Source organism: Sus scrofa, chromosome 18, assembly GCF_000003025.6.
Source record: "Sus scrofa isolate TJ Tabasco breed Duroc chromosome 18, Sscrofa11.1, whole genome shotgun sequence".
NCBI classification, from domain to species: domain Eukaryota; kingdom Metazoa; phylum Chordata; class Mammalia; order Artiodactyla; family Suidae; genus Sus; species Sus scrofa.
In genome coordinates, this window is record NC_010460.4 from 18,502,223 (window position 1) to 18,516,303 (window position 14,081).

Here is a 14,081-nt window from a genome sequence, read left to right on the forward strand (position 1 = left end):
TTTTTCACACTTTCTCTTAGCCTGATACTAACAAGCAAACACACCTCCTTTTTCCTTTCCTTCTCACATCCATTAAGTCAATAATATTTACTAATAAGGCCCATTTAAGTGGCAGGTCCTGTGGGAGGCACTGGGATATAAAGAGAACTAAGGCAAATGATCTTGCACCTTGAGGGGCATAGGGCAGCCTCCGGAGACAGAGACCAAGATATCAGTCCCATCTCTCCCCCAGTGCTCTTCCTGAACCTGCCAACAGAGCAACTCATTCAGCACAAGTTGCTGAGGGCCCATAGGGCAGGAGACGCCATGCCAAATACTGGGGCGAGAAGATGCAGGAGACAGGGAGCAATCAGGCATGTATGTCAACAACTAAAACATGAGGCTGGAGGCCAAGAACCTGAGTGGTGCAAAGCCCTTCCTTCCTATTAGTGCCTCTGAGCTTCCCTCCTCCCAGATACCTTCCCCCATCGTCGCCACACAGCAACTCAACCAGCAGCCTCCTCCCAGCCCCAGCTCCTTCGAAGCCAAAATGTGATCTCAAATATGACAAAGTTTGATGCATTGCAGACAGAGTGAGCTGTTGGTGAAAATAGTGCCTGACTAAGTCAGGGCCCAGAGGCCAGGGCATCTTACTGTGAGGGAGTGAAAAGCCCCTTCCCTTCCCCCACTCCACCCTTGATGGAATCCAGGGCTGAGAATGGCAGGAAAGGACAGGTCCAGAGGAGCCAGTGAAGGGGGAAGCTCACAGGTGCCTCTGGGCCATTCCTAATAAGAAGAAATCAACAGAAAAATGTTAGAGACCTCTTCATAATTGTTTTCCAAGTGCTGCAGGATCTCCAGGGCAGGGCAGGAGCAGAGAAATGCCAACTTCGAAATGCAGGCATAGGGCGTTGCTGTGGCTGTGGCATAGGCCAGCAGCTGCAGCACCAATGTGACCCCTAGCCTGGGAACCTCCATATGCCGTGGGTGAAGGCCTAAGTTACAAAAAAAAAAAAAAAAAATGCAGGCTCAGGTGAAAAATGAGAATTGAGCACTATTTCTTTCGATGTGGTAGCCTCTCTTGCCTGCGAAAGTTTCCCCACTTTTGTTGTGGGGGATTTCATTAGAGAAAGAGCCTACCCCCACATGTTGATCGGGAAACATATTTGGCTGAGGAGGAAGAAAGACCTTTGAATGGACCTTAGTGCCCCAGCCTGCTCTTCAATGGGAAGGAACACACCTAATGCATTTATTTCCTGGCACGCAGCATCAAGTGTGTGCGCTCCAGGGACTGTGTGTTCCCACACTCAGAGCCCTTACAAGACTTTAGCTGCAGTGCACTGCAGCTGGGCAGGAATCTGCGTGGATACAAATCTACAGGTACACGACAGCATCTGCAGAGGGGTGCAGCCAGAGAGATTCAACCCAGTGATGCTCAAAAGAATCATTTTAGGACAGAGGCTCCTTGGGATATCTTTAAAATGGAATTTCATGATATTCAGAAAAGATGCTGTAAGATGCAGCCACAAGCAAGGGTGGGGAGAATGGGTGCCAGGGATGAAATCTCCCTTCACCAGACCCAGGGCTGGCCTGCAGTGGCTTCTCACAGAGCCGTTCCTCTGGGAGAGGCACCCAGAACTGAGGGCCTGTGGTGGAGGTGGCGGGAGGCAAACCACAGCAGGGCTCTCACTCTGCTTCTCTCATTTCTGCTTCTCTGGAATGAAGGAAGTCTGAGACACATCAGAGACAGGAGGGAGCAGCTGGGAAAGCAAAGGGAGCTATCCAGAAGAGCTGCCTCCCTCCCCATGGTGCCTAGGAAAGACTGGAGTTATTTCCTCCTCTCTCCCTTCTCTCCTGTCGCCTCCTTTGCCATGAACTGCAAATCCCTCCATTAGAGGACTCCACGAGTAATCTAAAAAATGCAGTGAATGAGTGAACGCAACAAAAAAGGAGCAGACGGACAGATATAGAGAACAAACTAGTAGTTATCAGTGGGGAGGAGGAGCAAAACAGAGGTAGGAGAGTGGGAGGCACAAACTACTGGGTGGAAGATAGGCTCAAAAATGTATTGTATAACATGGGGAATATAGCCAATATTTTGTAATAATTGCAATTGGAAAGTAATCTTTAAAATTGTATAAAAATTTCTTTTCAATTTTTTTAATTAAAAAAGAGAGAAAGGAGTTCCCTTGTGGTGCAGCATGTTAAGGATCCAGCATTGTCACTGCAGCAGCTCAGATCACAGCTATGGCGCGGGTTTGATTCCTGGCCCAGGAATGCCTACGTGCCGCAGGTGCGGCCAAAAAAAAACAAAAACAAAAACAAAACAAAGCGGACTCCACAAGCCACCTTGCCACAACCACATTATGAGTTATGAACTCTGCCTTAGATTTAAATTTTCTTCGAGAAGTATGAGGTTTCATTCCTTCCAGGTTCACAAAAATGTTAGGTTTAACTCCAGAAAGAAAATGTCCATTTTAACTCTGAGTATTTTTCCCCCATGTCAGACCCAAACCAGAAAGGGATATGGAAGGTGAGACCCCAGGCACAGCAATGGGGCAGGACCTCACCTGGATGTCTTTTATCATGATGCTGTAAGCAAGGCCATGAGACTCCAGGTAAGCTTTGATGTCTCTCAATTCAGAGAAAGGAACCCGCATATCTACAGGGAGACTGGGCCTGGCTGGGCCACGCCAGAAGTCCACCTTGATCAAAGGAAAGAACAATGGGCAGGTTTATCGCACAGTCCTGGGGACACCCTGGAGAGCCCCATGATCTTCTCCTATACAGTTTTTAAAAGGGGCCCCACTTCCAAAATGAAACCCCTAAGGCCCAGCATAAAGACAGGGACAAACAAAATTACCAAGTCACTGAGATGCCTTCTCTAACATCAAGCACCTTTGTCTCCCATCCTCACACAATGTAACTTCACCTGGATCCAAAGAGCCCAAAACAGTTTCTAAAGGTGAGACAGCTCATCATCTGGGACATTAACATGAACAAGAACCCTGGTGAGAAGAGGGAAACATTCCCTCCCCAACCCCAAAGAACAGGAGAGGCCTGACCTGGATCCCCATCCCCTGCCACCTGAATTTTTCAGCTCGAAAACTGGAGAGAATCACTATAAAGCTTTCTGAGTCCTAGCTGAGTGCGGCACTCGCACAAACAGGAACGGGAACTTGGAGCCATGTCCTGAAACACTTGGTTGTTTCAACAGCCCTTAAACAAAACCCTTCTATTACAATAGCTGAAGAAAACATTTTCCACTGTGGAATACTTGCAAAGGACAAATGTTCTCAGAAACCAATGCGCAGGCTGACAGGGACGAACCCAAATAAAACACAGGTTTGCCAAGCTAAGCCATTTCAATTGGGAAACAGATTGAGTCCAGCCCACTGTGCTGTATGGCATCCCACCCAGAGATACATGTACCTCCTTAAAATTCCAGCCATTTTAAGAGCAAGCCCCCATGTTGGGACAGAGGGGAGAGCCAAGGAGGGCCACCCAACCTCCAGGGCGAGTGTTACCAGCCTTGCCTAAAGGGGAACCACACTTGATTTTCCCACAGAGTGAGATCTTTGGCAGAGACATCCAGAGGGCAGGTTTGGGGTGGGGGGAGCAGGACAAGGAGCCAAAGGTGCAGGCCACTGTGAGGGAAGGGTGGATATGTCCCCAAACCCTGAGGGGTCCTTACCTTCTGGGGCTTCAGGCCCTCCAGATCCCTGAGAAGTGAAAGCTCCTTTTCATTTTTAGCCAGGACTCGAAGAACCTGGTCTCTGGAATGACACAGGGAGGGCAGAGGGAGCTGCTGAGAGGGGTTCCTGGAAGGCTGTGCTGCTTGGAGAAGACAGAGTGGAAAAGAGGCCAGACAGTGGGGACTGGCCGGGTGGCTGGAGGCTAGAGGACTCCTCAGCAGAAGGACCTGTAACTCTGGGAAGCATGAAAGTCCTTCAGCCTGGGGACAACGGTCTCTCCAGTCCCAAGGACAGACCACCCAGGGGACTAAGCAGAGCCTGTCAGTGCTGCTGAAGAACCCAGTGCCAAGAGAGGGGGCAATGATGGGAAAGGAATGTGGGGATGGAGGAGGGAGGGAGAACAAAAGGAATGATGGAGATAAAGGAAGACATACCGGGAGCCAGCAGCATCATGGTGGCCCCACATGCTCTTTATACAAGGGCCCAAGGCCAAGTCTGCCCCAACCCTGTGCCCTCTCCTGCTTTCTCCCAAGAGCTAGAGGACAGGGAAGAGATTAGTCCATCCTACCTTACAGGGGGAAGCTGAGCTCCTGCCAGTCCTGCTAGAGGGGGTGGGAGGTGGCACAACTGACCAGTGTGACCTCTGCATCTGAGCCAGGTCTGAGCCTGGGATGCTGATGGCTCCCTCCCTGACCGACTCTGATACCCTGGACGATGAACCCCATCTCTAAGCTTGTGTCTCCTCTTCTCTACCACGCAGATACTATGGAGTAGTATCTTGAGGGATCTTTGGGAAGCTAAGAAATCATGTCCATAGAGGGCCTGATGTATACTACTCATGCTTATTGTTACTCAATGGAGGATAATACCACACCCATACATTAGGGGTCTTTGGGGGGGTGGGTAACAGGATAACATTCCTAAGAATTGAAGGAAAGTTATGAACACTTTCTCCAGAAAAAAACTAAGTACATAAAAAATTTACATATAATTTCAGGAGATTTATGGAGCCCTGAAAGCTTACCCGTGGACCCCAGACTAGGAACTCCAGTTTTAGGGAGGGATAATAATACCGCTGTGTGTCATGCCCTTGCACATGAAAGTGGGAGATGGCAGAGTTAGAAATGGGTTCAGGATGGGAAAAGAAATCCTGAATCTCTCCACCTTGATCAGGTCCCAGAGGACAGCCACCTCCCCACTGGATCACCCGGTCACCTGGCTCCCAGCAAGCCTCCCTCCAACTCTGGAGCAGCCACTCACCCTGTGAAATTCATCTGGCCCAAAGCTGCTGCTAGGACAAAGCTGCAGACCAGGAGCATTCGCCTGTCCACTGGGGACAGCCCGTGGCCCGCACCTCCTCTGGGGGAACCTGGCATGATTCTTCCTCCAGGTGAGCTTCAGGCGTTTTCCTCCCCTACAGGCATGGCCAGGTCTCAGGACAGCACAGCACCTAAAGGCCGGCAGGCCCGGCCTGAGAACGTGCATTAGGCTCTCTCCAGGGAGACCCTGCGTGTGACTCCCAGCACACACTGGGCCTTGGAGAGCTGGGGCACCCCTCCCCACTTCTGGCCAAGTCCTCTCCTGGGAGGGAGAGAGGAGAAGGGGAAGACAAGGCCCTCAGCTGTTTTCCTCCCTGGGGCTTTGCTGGGCCAGCCTCTCGTGAACATCAAATCCTCCAGCATCGGGGAAAGAAGAGAGAAGCCAGAGGCCCAAGGAAGCCACTCCTTTCCTCCCTCCTCCTGATCTTTTCTTTTGCTCTTCTTCTCCCTCCCCATCCACTCACAGATATCCTCCTGACACATAAGGGAGTGGATGCCACTGAAAAAAGGCCAGGTTTAGACACAGAGAGCTGGGTGCTCACTTCCTGTCTAAAAGATCTGGAGCAACTGACCAGATCTAAATCTCAACTTACTCATCAGTCAAATGGGGTTAATAATACCTCCCCTCCCCACCTCACAGGGTTTGGGGAGGGCGGTGCGTATTAGATGAGGCAACCTGGGTCAAGTGGCTTGGCAAAGCCTGCAAAATAGAATGTCTTATTAACTGAAAGCGGTAGCTCTTCGTCACAGCTGCATCTCAGTTCAGGGCTCTAGTTGCAGTGGGGGGAAGGGGAGAGAAGAGAATGGAGAGGGGAACAAAGGAAATGTCTATTCTATGAGAAGGAATTCAGTGAAGGGTCCCTTCTCTCCATCTTCAGTCTTCAGGTGGTCATCATTATGCCGGGATAGGGAGTGCACTTTCTGTAGACATGAAGGGCACCCTGGTCATTATTATGCTTCTCAACAGAGAGCAGTCAATTTCTTGATGCTGCTGAAGCCCCACACAGCCCCCTTTACGGTCTGGGAACACTAAGAATAAAGCAGAGGCCAGCACACAAAGCAGTCATATTAGAAGGAGAAAGTGAAAGATGATGCCTGAATGGTAAATGATGAATCTTAACAGAAAATCCACAGGAGGTGGAGGAAAGGCAGAGACTAAATCCAAGTTGTTCAGCAGAGGACATCAACAAAAGGCCACTTAACTGTCACCGGCAATTCTCAGAAGCCCCCTCCCCATCCATGCTCTCCCAGAAAGGCCAATTAACTGGCCATGTGTGCAGAGAGGGGAGCTCTTTTATTGAGAGAATGCCCTGCTCCCACACCCCACTGGACCTACTCCATTATCTCGTAGTTCAGCTGTTCAGACACGCCAAACTCTCCTAGAACCCTGGCTTTGGGGACTCTCAGACAGAAACGTTAGCAAAGGGGCTAAAGACCTAGAAAAGAAAGCAATTAGGCTTTCCACCCAAGTAACATTCAGCTTCAGGAGAAATAGGGATAAAAGAATGTACTAGTAAACAATAGCTTAGGAATTTAAAAGGAAAAATAGTGGGATGGTGCTAGTCATCCAAAGTACCCAGCATCCTCTTGTTCAAAAGCATCATTTTAAGTCACTAATAATAAGACAACTATCCCTGTAGTTGGTTTAGGGTTCGGGGGAGAGTGAGAGAGAGAGGTGGAGAGCAAGAGCAAAAGAGAGAGAGGAGCAGTTAAGAATTCTTGAGAATTCTATAGCAGCACTTCCAGTAGAACTTTCTGTGATAATGGAAACGTTCTATGTGCTAATGTGCTATCCAATAGGACACCCACCAGTGCTAGTGTGACTGAGGAATTTTTAATTTTAATTAATTTTAGTTAATTTAAATAATTTAAAGGGCCACATGTGGCTAATGACTGTCATATTAAACAGTAAAGTTCTATGGGAATTCACCAGCCCCCAAAGACTGCCTCTAAGGCTGGATCAAACCCAGAGACACACAGCTGTGTTTGATCTAACAATACCTAATAGTGACTTCCCACTCAAAAATTAATTACTCATTAATTAATTGCTATTTTTAGACATTATAAGATATCTAATTAAGTAGACATTAAATGTTTACTGAATACCTACTATGTGTACTTTCCAGGGTCTAAGAATAAAATATGGAGTAATATAGACCTGGCCCTTATATTTCTTATTTAGTTTATTTATTTATTTAGTCTTTTTAGGGCCACACCCACAGCATATGACGGTTCCCAGGTTAATCGGAGCTGTAGCTGCTAGCTTACACCACAGCCTCAGCAACTCCAGATCCAAGCCGCATCTGCGACCTATACCACAATTCACGGCAACTCCAAATCCTTAATCCACTGGGCCAGGCCAGGGATCAAACCTGCGTCCTCATAGATGCTAGTCAGATTCATTTCCACTGAACCAGGATGGGAACTCCCTGGCCCTTAGATTTCTAATGCAGTAAGTAGACAACTGATTTAAAGAACATACAAATAGGAGCTCCCATTGTGATGCAGCAGAAATGAATCTGACTAGCATCCATGAGGATGTGGGGTTCCATCCCTGGCCTCGATCAGTGGGCTGGGGATCCAGCATTGCCATGAGCTGTGGTATAGATTGCAGATGTGGCTTGGATCCCACATTGTTGTGGCTGTGTAAGCCAGCAGCTGCACCTCCAATTCCACTCCTAGCCTGGTAACTTCCATATGCAGCAGTGAGGCCCTAAAAAGAAAAAGAAAAGAAAGAAAAAAAAAAAAAAGAGCATACAAACAAATGTATTTTTTGACCATGCCTGTGCCATCTGGAAGTTCCTGCGGGATCAAACCCGCACCACAGCAGTGACAATGCTGGATCCTTAACCCTCTGAGATCCCAGGGAGCTCCAAATAAATGTGAAAATATAGCTGATGTATGCGCTCAAAGGAAAGGTACAACATGCCATGAGGACAGGTAACGTGGCCTCCATATAGATGAAGAGGCAAGGAGAGTTAGCCTAAGGAAGTTGTGCAAAGGACTTTCATCTCCTGCAGGTGAGTAGCTTAAATACTTAACTAATCCTACCTAAATGAAATAACATGCTAGATAAAATAATTTTTAAAATAATTTTTTAAATGTTTTACTGGGTTGACAAAAAAGGATCTACAGATCCCAAAAGAACCCCTGAAGAGTTCTCTGAACCCTAGAGTTCTTGATATTCCTCCTAGAAGAATACATCTTGTATCTAGGATCATTTTCCTCCTGCTTGAAGTATATATCTAAATTTTTTGCTTTAGTGAAGCTGTTTCTATTAGCTTGAAAATTCTTTATTTCCTTTATTTCATTCAGTTGTACTGGATATAAATTTGAGGTTGATTATAGTTTTTCTCTCAGTACATTAAAAACATTATCCCAGTCATCCAAATTCCACTTTTGCTGTTAAAAGGTAATCAATTAGTCTATTTACTTCCTTTAGTATGTGATCTTTTCTTATCCTTGGTTGCTTTGAAGATTTCTTGGTCTCTGATGTTCTGCAGTTTTATCTTTATGTATGTTTCAGATACACCATAATGTGTTCAGGTATAAATTTCTTTTAGCTTATCCTGCTTGCGATTGGATTCCTATACCTGGGGGTAGCTCTCTTTCCACAAAATTTCAGAAATTTTTCAATCATTATATTCTTTAACATTGGCTTCTTTTTTTTTTTTTTTTTTTTTGTCTTTTTTCTTTTGTCTTTTTAGGGCCATACCCACGGCATGTGGAAGTTCCCAGGCTACGGGTCTAATCAAAGCTACAGGTGCCGGCCTACACCATAGCCACAGCAACACCAGATCCAAGCCATGTCTATGACCTACACCACAGCTCAAGGCAACGCTGGATCCTTAACCCACTAAGTGAGGCCAGGCATCGAACCTGCAACCTCATGGTTCCCAGTTGGATTAGTTTCCACTGCACCACGACGGGAACTCCCTAATATTGGCTTTTTTCTTTTCTTTTTTCTCTTTAGGGCCACACCCATGGCATATGGAAGTTCCCAGGTTAGGGGTCAAAATGGAGCTGCAGCTGCCAGCCTACATCACAGCCACCGCAACACTAGATCCAAGGCACATCTGAGACACTACAGCCTTGCGGCAACATCAGATACTTAACCTACTGAGGGAGGCCAGAGATTGAACCCACATCCTCATGGATAATAGTAAGGTTCATAACCCACTGAGCCATAGTGGGAACTCCAACACTGGCTTTTGTCCAATCTCTTTATTACCTTCTGGAAATTTGATTAGGTATAAGTTATGTGCTCTAATTCTATCCTCCAAGGCTCTAAGTCATTCTGTTATATTTGTATTTTGTTGTCTCTCTGGGCTACAATCTGGATAATTTACTTGTATCAAATATTTGTCTCTTTATTCCAGTTAACTAATTCATCAGCTCAGTTTAATCTGTACTTTAATCAATCTGCTAAACTTTAAATTCTACAGTTCATCAATTCTGAAACAACTCTTTTCTGATTTTAACATCCCTGAAATCCAGGAGCATCTTACAATCACTAGCATCTTCAATGATAACTGGCAGTGTTTTTGATGGCACATAAAATTATGGCACATCTTACAATCAATCTTGTTTTATAGTCAACATAATATGATATTCTTTTTTCTTTTTTGGAAGTTCTATTTGATTCTTTTTGGGCCCAAATGACTTGAATTTCTTACCTATTTTAGAACTTTTTTTTTTAATGTATAAAACAGTAATTAATTTTACATTCTGTGTCAGATAAGCACAATATCTGCAGACCGTGCAAGTCTATTTCTGTTGCATATTATTTCTGCTGGTTCTCATTCATGGTGCATTATTTTCTTGTGCTACTTATGTGTGAGCCCATCATTTTCTTTGGACCTTTATCTGTGGAAGTCCTTTGAGGCCCAGATTGAAGGTGAGTTCTTCCAGAAAGGATTTGCGTTTAGTTTTATAAGTTGCCTGGGGGCACTACAAACCTGAGACCATCTAAATTAAATTATTTGCTTGAGTTATTATGGACTACATAGTTGGTATAAATTTAGACCACAAACTAATGTAGGGGCATACATGTGGTTATGAATTCTCAGGAGATATTTTTCTCTAGATCACCTAACAACCAAGATTTTAAATCCTGCACAATAATAGCAGATTATTCACAAGTAGGTAATCAGAGTCTTAAGGTCCCAGAATTGTTGGAAGGATAGATAGTGATAATTTCCTGACTTAGGTTAAGTATACATATTCAAATTGCTAGAGTAATCATTTCCAAACAGAAAGAGTAAGGATGAAATGAAAAATGGGGAAAAATAAACAAAAATGAGACAGGAAAGTTTAAAAAAACTGGGTGTGGGTGTGGGTTAAAAGTAGGACAAGTAGAAAGAACATTAAAAGAAGAAACTTAAATAATTTTTTTTTCAGTTGTACTAAATGTAAATGGTTTTAACTTTCTGGTATAAGACAAAAATTATCAGAATAGATTCTCTTTTAACCTAGCTATATGTATTCACAAGAGCTATGCTTAAAGCGTAAGAACAAAGAGAAACTAAAAGACAAAGGCGGAAAAAGATATGCCCAAAAAATGTTAACCAAAAGAAAACTCCTGTAGCTTTATTCATATAAGATAAAATAAACTTTAAAGTAAAAGGCATTATCGAAAATAAAAAGGTCCCTATATAACACTACTACTTTCAATTTACCAAGAATATTTAACATATAAAAACATTCAGGAATAATTCTAACAAATAATGTACAGGAGTTCCTGTCATGGCGCAGTGGTTAACGAATCCGACTAGGAACCATGAGGTTGTGGGTTCGGTCCCTGCCCTTGCTCAGTAGGTTGACGATCCAGCATTGCTGTGAGCTGTGGTGTAGGTTGCAGACGCGGCTCGGATCTCGTGTTGCTGTGGCTCTGGCGTAGGCCGGTGGCTACAGCTCTGATTTGACCCCTAGCGTGGGAACTTCCATATGCCGTGGGAGCGGCCCAAGAAATAGCAAAAAGACAAAAAAACAAAAACAAAAACAAAACAAATAATGTACAATCCCTCCTGGAGACAAGTATAAAACTTTATTGAAAAATGAGAAAATTCTAAATAAATCTGAAGCTATACTTTATTCTTAGATAAGAGAATTCAATGTCATAAAATTATCCATTCTCCCAAAATAGACTGAGAGATGCAATAATTCCAATCAAAAACCCAATAGCCCACACAACTTCATAAGCTGACATAAATACAAGTGAAAAAATACAAATCCTAAGAAGAATCATAACAATCCTAGAAGAACAAAGTAGGAGAAATGTCTATATCAGACATTAGAACATGTTATAAAGCTACAGTAATTGAGGCAGTACAGTATTGGCACCGATAAACAAAGAGAACACAGTACAGAAACAAATTCAAGCATATTTGGAAACTTCATTTTTTGCAGACTTAGCATAGCGGATCATGGTAGAACAGAAAGACTATTCAATAAATGTTGCTGAGAAAACTGTAGAACTACATGGGAAAAATGGAATTAACTTTCAATCATACCATATATGGAAATCAGTTCCAGGAGTTACTTTGTAGAGCAGAAGATTACAGATCTGGCATTGTCACTGTAGCCACTCAGGTTGCTGCTGTGGCATGGATTCAATCCCTGGCCCAGGAATTTCTACATGTCTCAGGCATGGCCAAAAAATATTAATTCCAGATTTTTTAATACTTAAATGTAAAAGGCAAAACTAGAACACTCTTAGAAGACAACATAGAGAATATTTTTATGACAATGGCATTGGTCATAACTTTTCCAAATAAGACATGAAAGGCAAAAAATAAAATAAAATACAACTATAAAGTTGCCCATAAAGGAAAAAATGGATAAAATCTACTGCATTATAATTAAGAACTTCTCAACAGAGAGTAGAAAGTAAGCCTCAACCTGAGAGGACATTTTTGTAACACATAAAGCTGGAAAACAATATCTATGATACATAAAGAATATCTGTGAATCTTTTTTTTGGTCTTTTCAGGGCCACACCTGAAGCATATGGAAATTACCAAGCTAGGGATCCAACTGGAGCTACAGCTGCCCCAGCCTACCCAATAGCCACAGCAACGCCAGATCCGAGCTGTGTCTTTGACCTACACCAAGTCTCATGGCAATGACGGACCCTTAACCCTCTGAGCAGGGCCAAGGATGGAACCTACATGCTCATGGATACTAGTCGGGTTTGTTACCGCTAAGCCACAATGGGAACTTCTGAATCATTTTTAAATGGGCAAAAGACACAAAAATCCATTTCACAGGGGTTTCCATTGTGGCTCAGTAGCAATGAAACTGACTAGTATCCCTGAGGATGTGGGTTCAATCCCTGGCCTCGCTCAGTGGGTTAAGGATCCAGCGTTGCCCATAAGCTGTGGTGTAGGTCACAGTGGCTCAGATCTAGTGTTGCTATGGCTGTGGCATAGGCCAGCAGCTGCAGCTCCAATTTGACCTCTACCCTGGGAACTTTCACATGCTGTGGGTGTGGTCCTAAAAAGAAAAAAAAAAAATCCATTTCACGGAGAGGACTCACAAATGATCTAAACATACGAAAACTGTAATTAGTAATCAGGGAAAAGGAAATTAAAACCACAATGAAATGTCAAGTGTTAAATGTCAGTCAATATCTAGAGTTAACAAGGATGGGGCAACAGCACCTCTCATCCACTCCTGGTGGAGCTTTAAACTGGTGAAATCACTTCAGAAAATAGTTATTACCTATCTAAGTTGTATAGCCTATGCCCTAACAATTCCACTCACAGCTATGCACTCTGAAGATGTCCTTGGCATGTGCAGCAAGATATATTTCTAAGATTGCGTTTTTTTTTAAATGGAGATGTGATTGTATTCATATAGAATACAACAGAGCAGAGAAAATGAACCAACTCCAGCTACGTGCATCCAGCGGACAAACCTCAAAACCATGATGTTGAATCAAAGAAGCCAAATCACAATGCACACTGAACGTTTCCGTGTTCACAAACAATAAGACTGAACAACAGGTTGTCAGGAATATGTGCACAGATGATAATTACAAGGAAAAGGGTATTATCAACATGAATTTGTGGTTTCATCTGGGGAAGAGAAGGGAGTGCAATGAGGGCCACCTGTAGGCTTCTGAGGTATGTCTTGTTCTTAAGCTGATTAGTGGGTAAAAGAGAGTTAATTGTATTTTTAACAGGTTATGAAAGTTTTATTCAGCCTCTTATACAGATGATAAACTTCACAATAAAACGTACTTTAAAGGAAATATGGGAAAGCTAAACTTTTATTTTTGATAGTGAGAAATCAATAGAAAATGCCTAAAACTGAAAAAAGCAAGAAGTAGTAACATAAACGCTATATCTAGATTTATGGATGTGAATATCCAGGCTAAAAGAATTCAATACAGTTGTTGCAGAACAAGACACAGGGAGAAGGATCCAGGAGCAGGACTCAGCAGCTTTTTATAACCAGTCTTATGGGAACTATATGACTCCTTAAACAGTGTGCATATAACTGATTTAAATAACAGTGAAGTTTAATACCTAGACTAGTCAGTGGCATAGCAGTAGAAAGTAGAGTGGTGGTTGCCAAGGGCTGGTGGGGGGAAGGGGTCATGAAGGGGTTAGTGTTTAACAGGTACAGAGTTCCGGTTGGGGAAGATGAAAAGTTCTGGAGATGCATGGTGCTAATGGTTGAACGACAATGTGAATGTATCCAATGCTACCAAACTGTACACTTTAAAATGATTAAAGTGGTAAATTTTATGTTAATGTACATTTTACCACACACACAAAAAATTAAAGCTCAGAAGAAAAAGAGAGTGGCATTTGAGCTGAGTTAGGCAAGGTATGAAGGAGTTAACCATCCAAGGCAGGGTGAAGAGGTTGCAGGAAATCTGATTCTTGCCCTGAATCCATTCTTCATTAAAGGTATTAATTCCCACTTCTGGTTGGAGACCTCCCTAAGGGTTTCCAGAGATCACAGGAGGTGCTCCAATATTTGCAAATAAAACTCCCAAACTAAATTATGTTTAATTTCCAAAAAGTCCCCTTTGGGTGCTTAATGGAAATAAATATATCAAGTGTACTCTTAAAAAACA

At 43.6% G+C, this 14,081-nt stretch overlaps 1 protein-coding gene across 1 annotated transcript in view; it reads right to left on the bottom strand.

Moving 5' to 3' along the window:
* CPA5 (carboxypeptidase A5) overlaps positions 1-14,081 on the bottom strand; it is a 53,491-nt gene that overhangs the window by 19,337 nt on the left and 20,073 nt on the right. Inside the window, exons 2-4 of the mRNA XM_021078824.1 lie at positions 4,935-5,145; positions 3,674-3,755; positions 2,550-2,684 (exon numbers count right to left, since the gene is read on the bottom strand). Of these exons, the coding sequence (XP_020934483.1) occupies positions 2,550-2,684; positions 3,674-3,755; positions 4,935-5,050 (333 nt within the window). The 5' untranslated portion in view covers positions 5,051-5,145. The remainder of the gene's footprint in view (positions 1-2,549; positions 2,685-3,673; positions 3,756-4,934; positions 5,146-14,081) is intronic.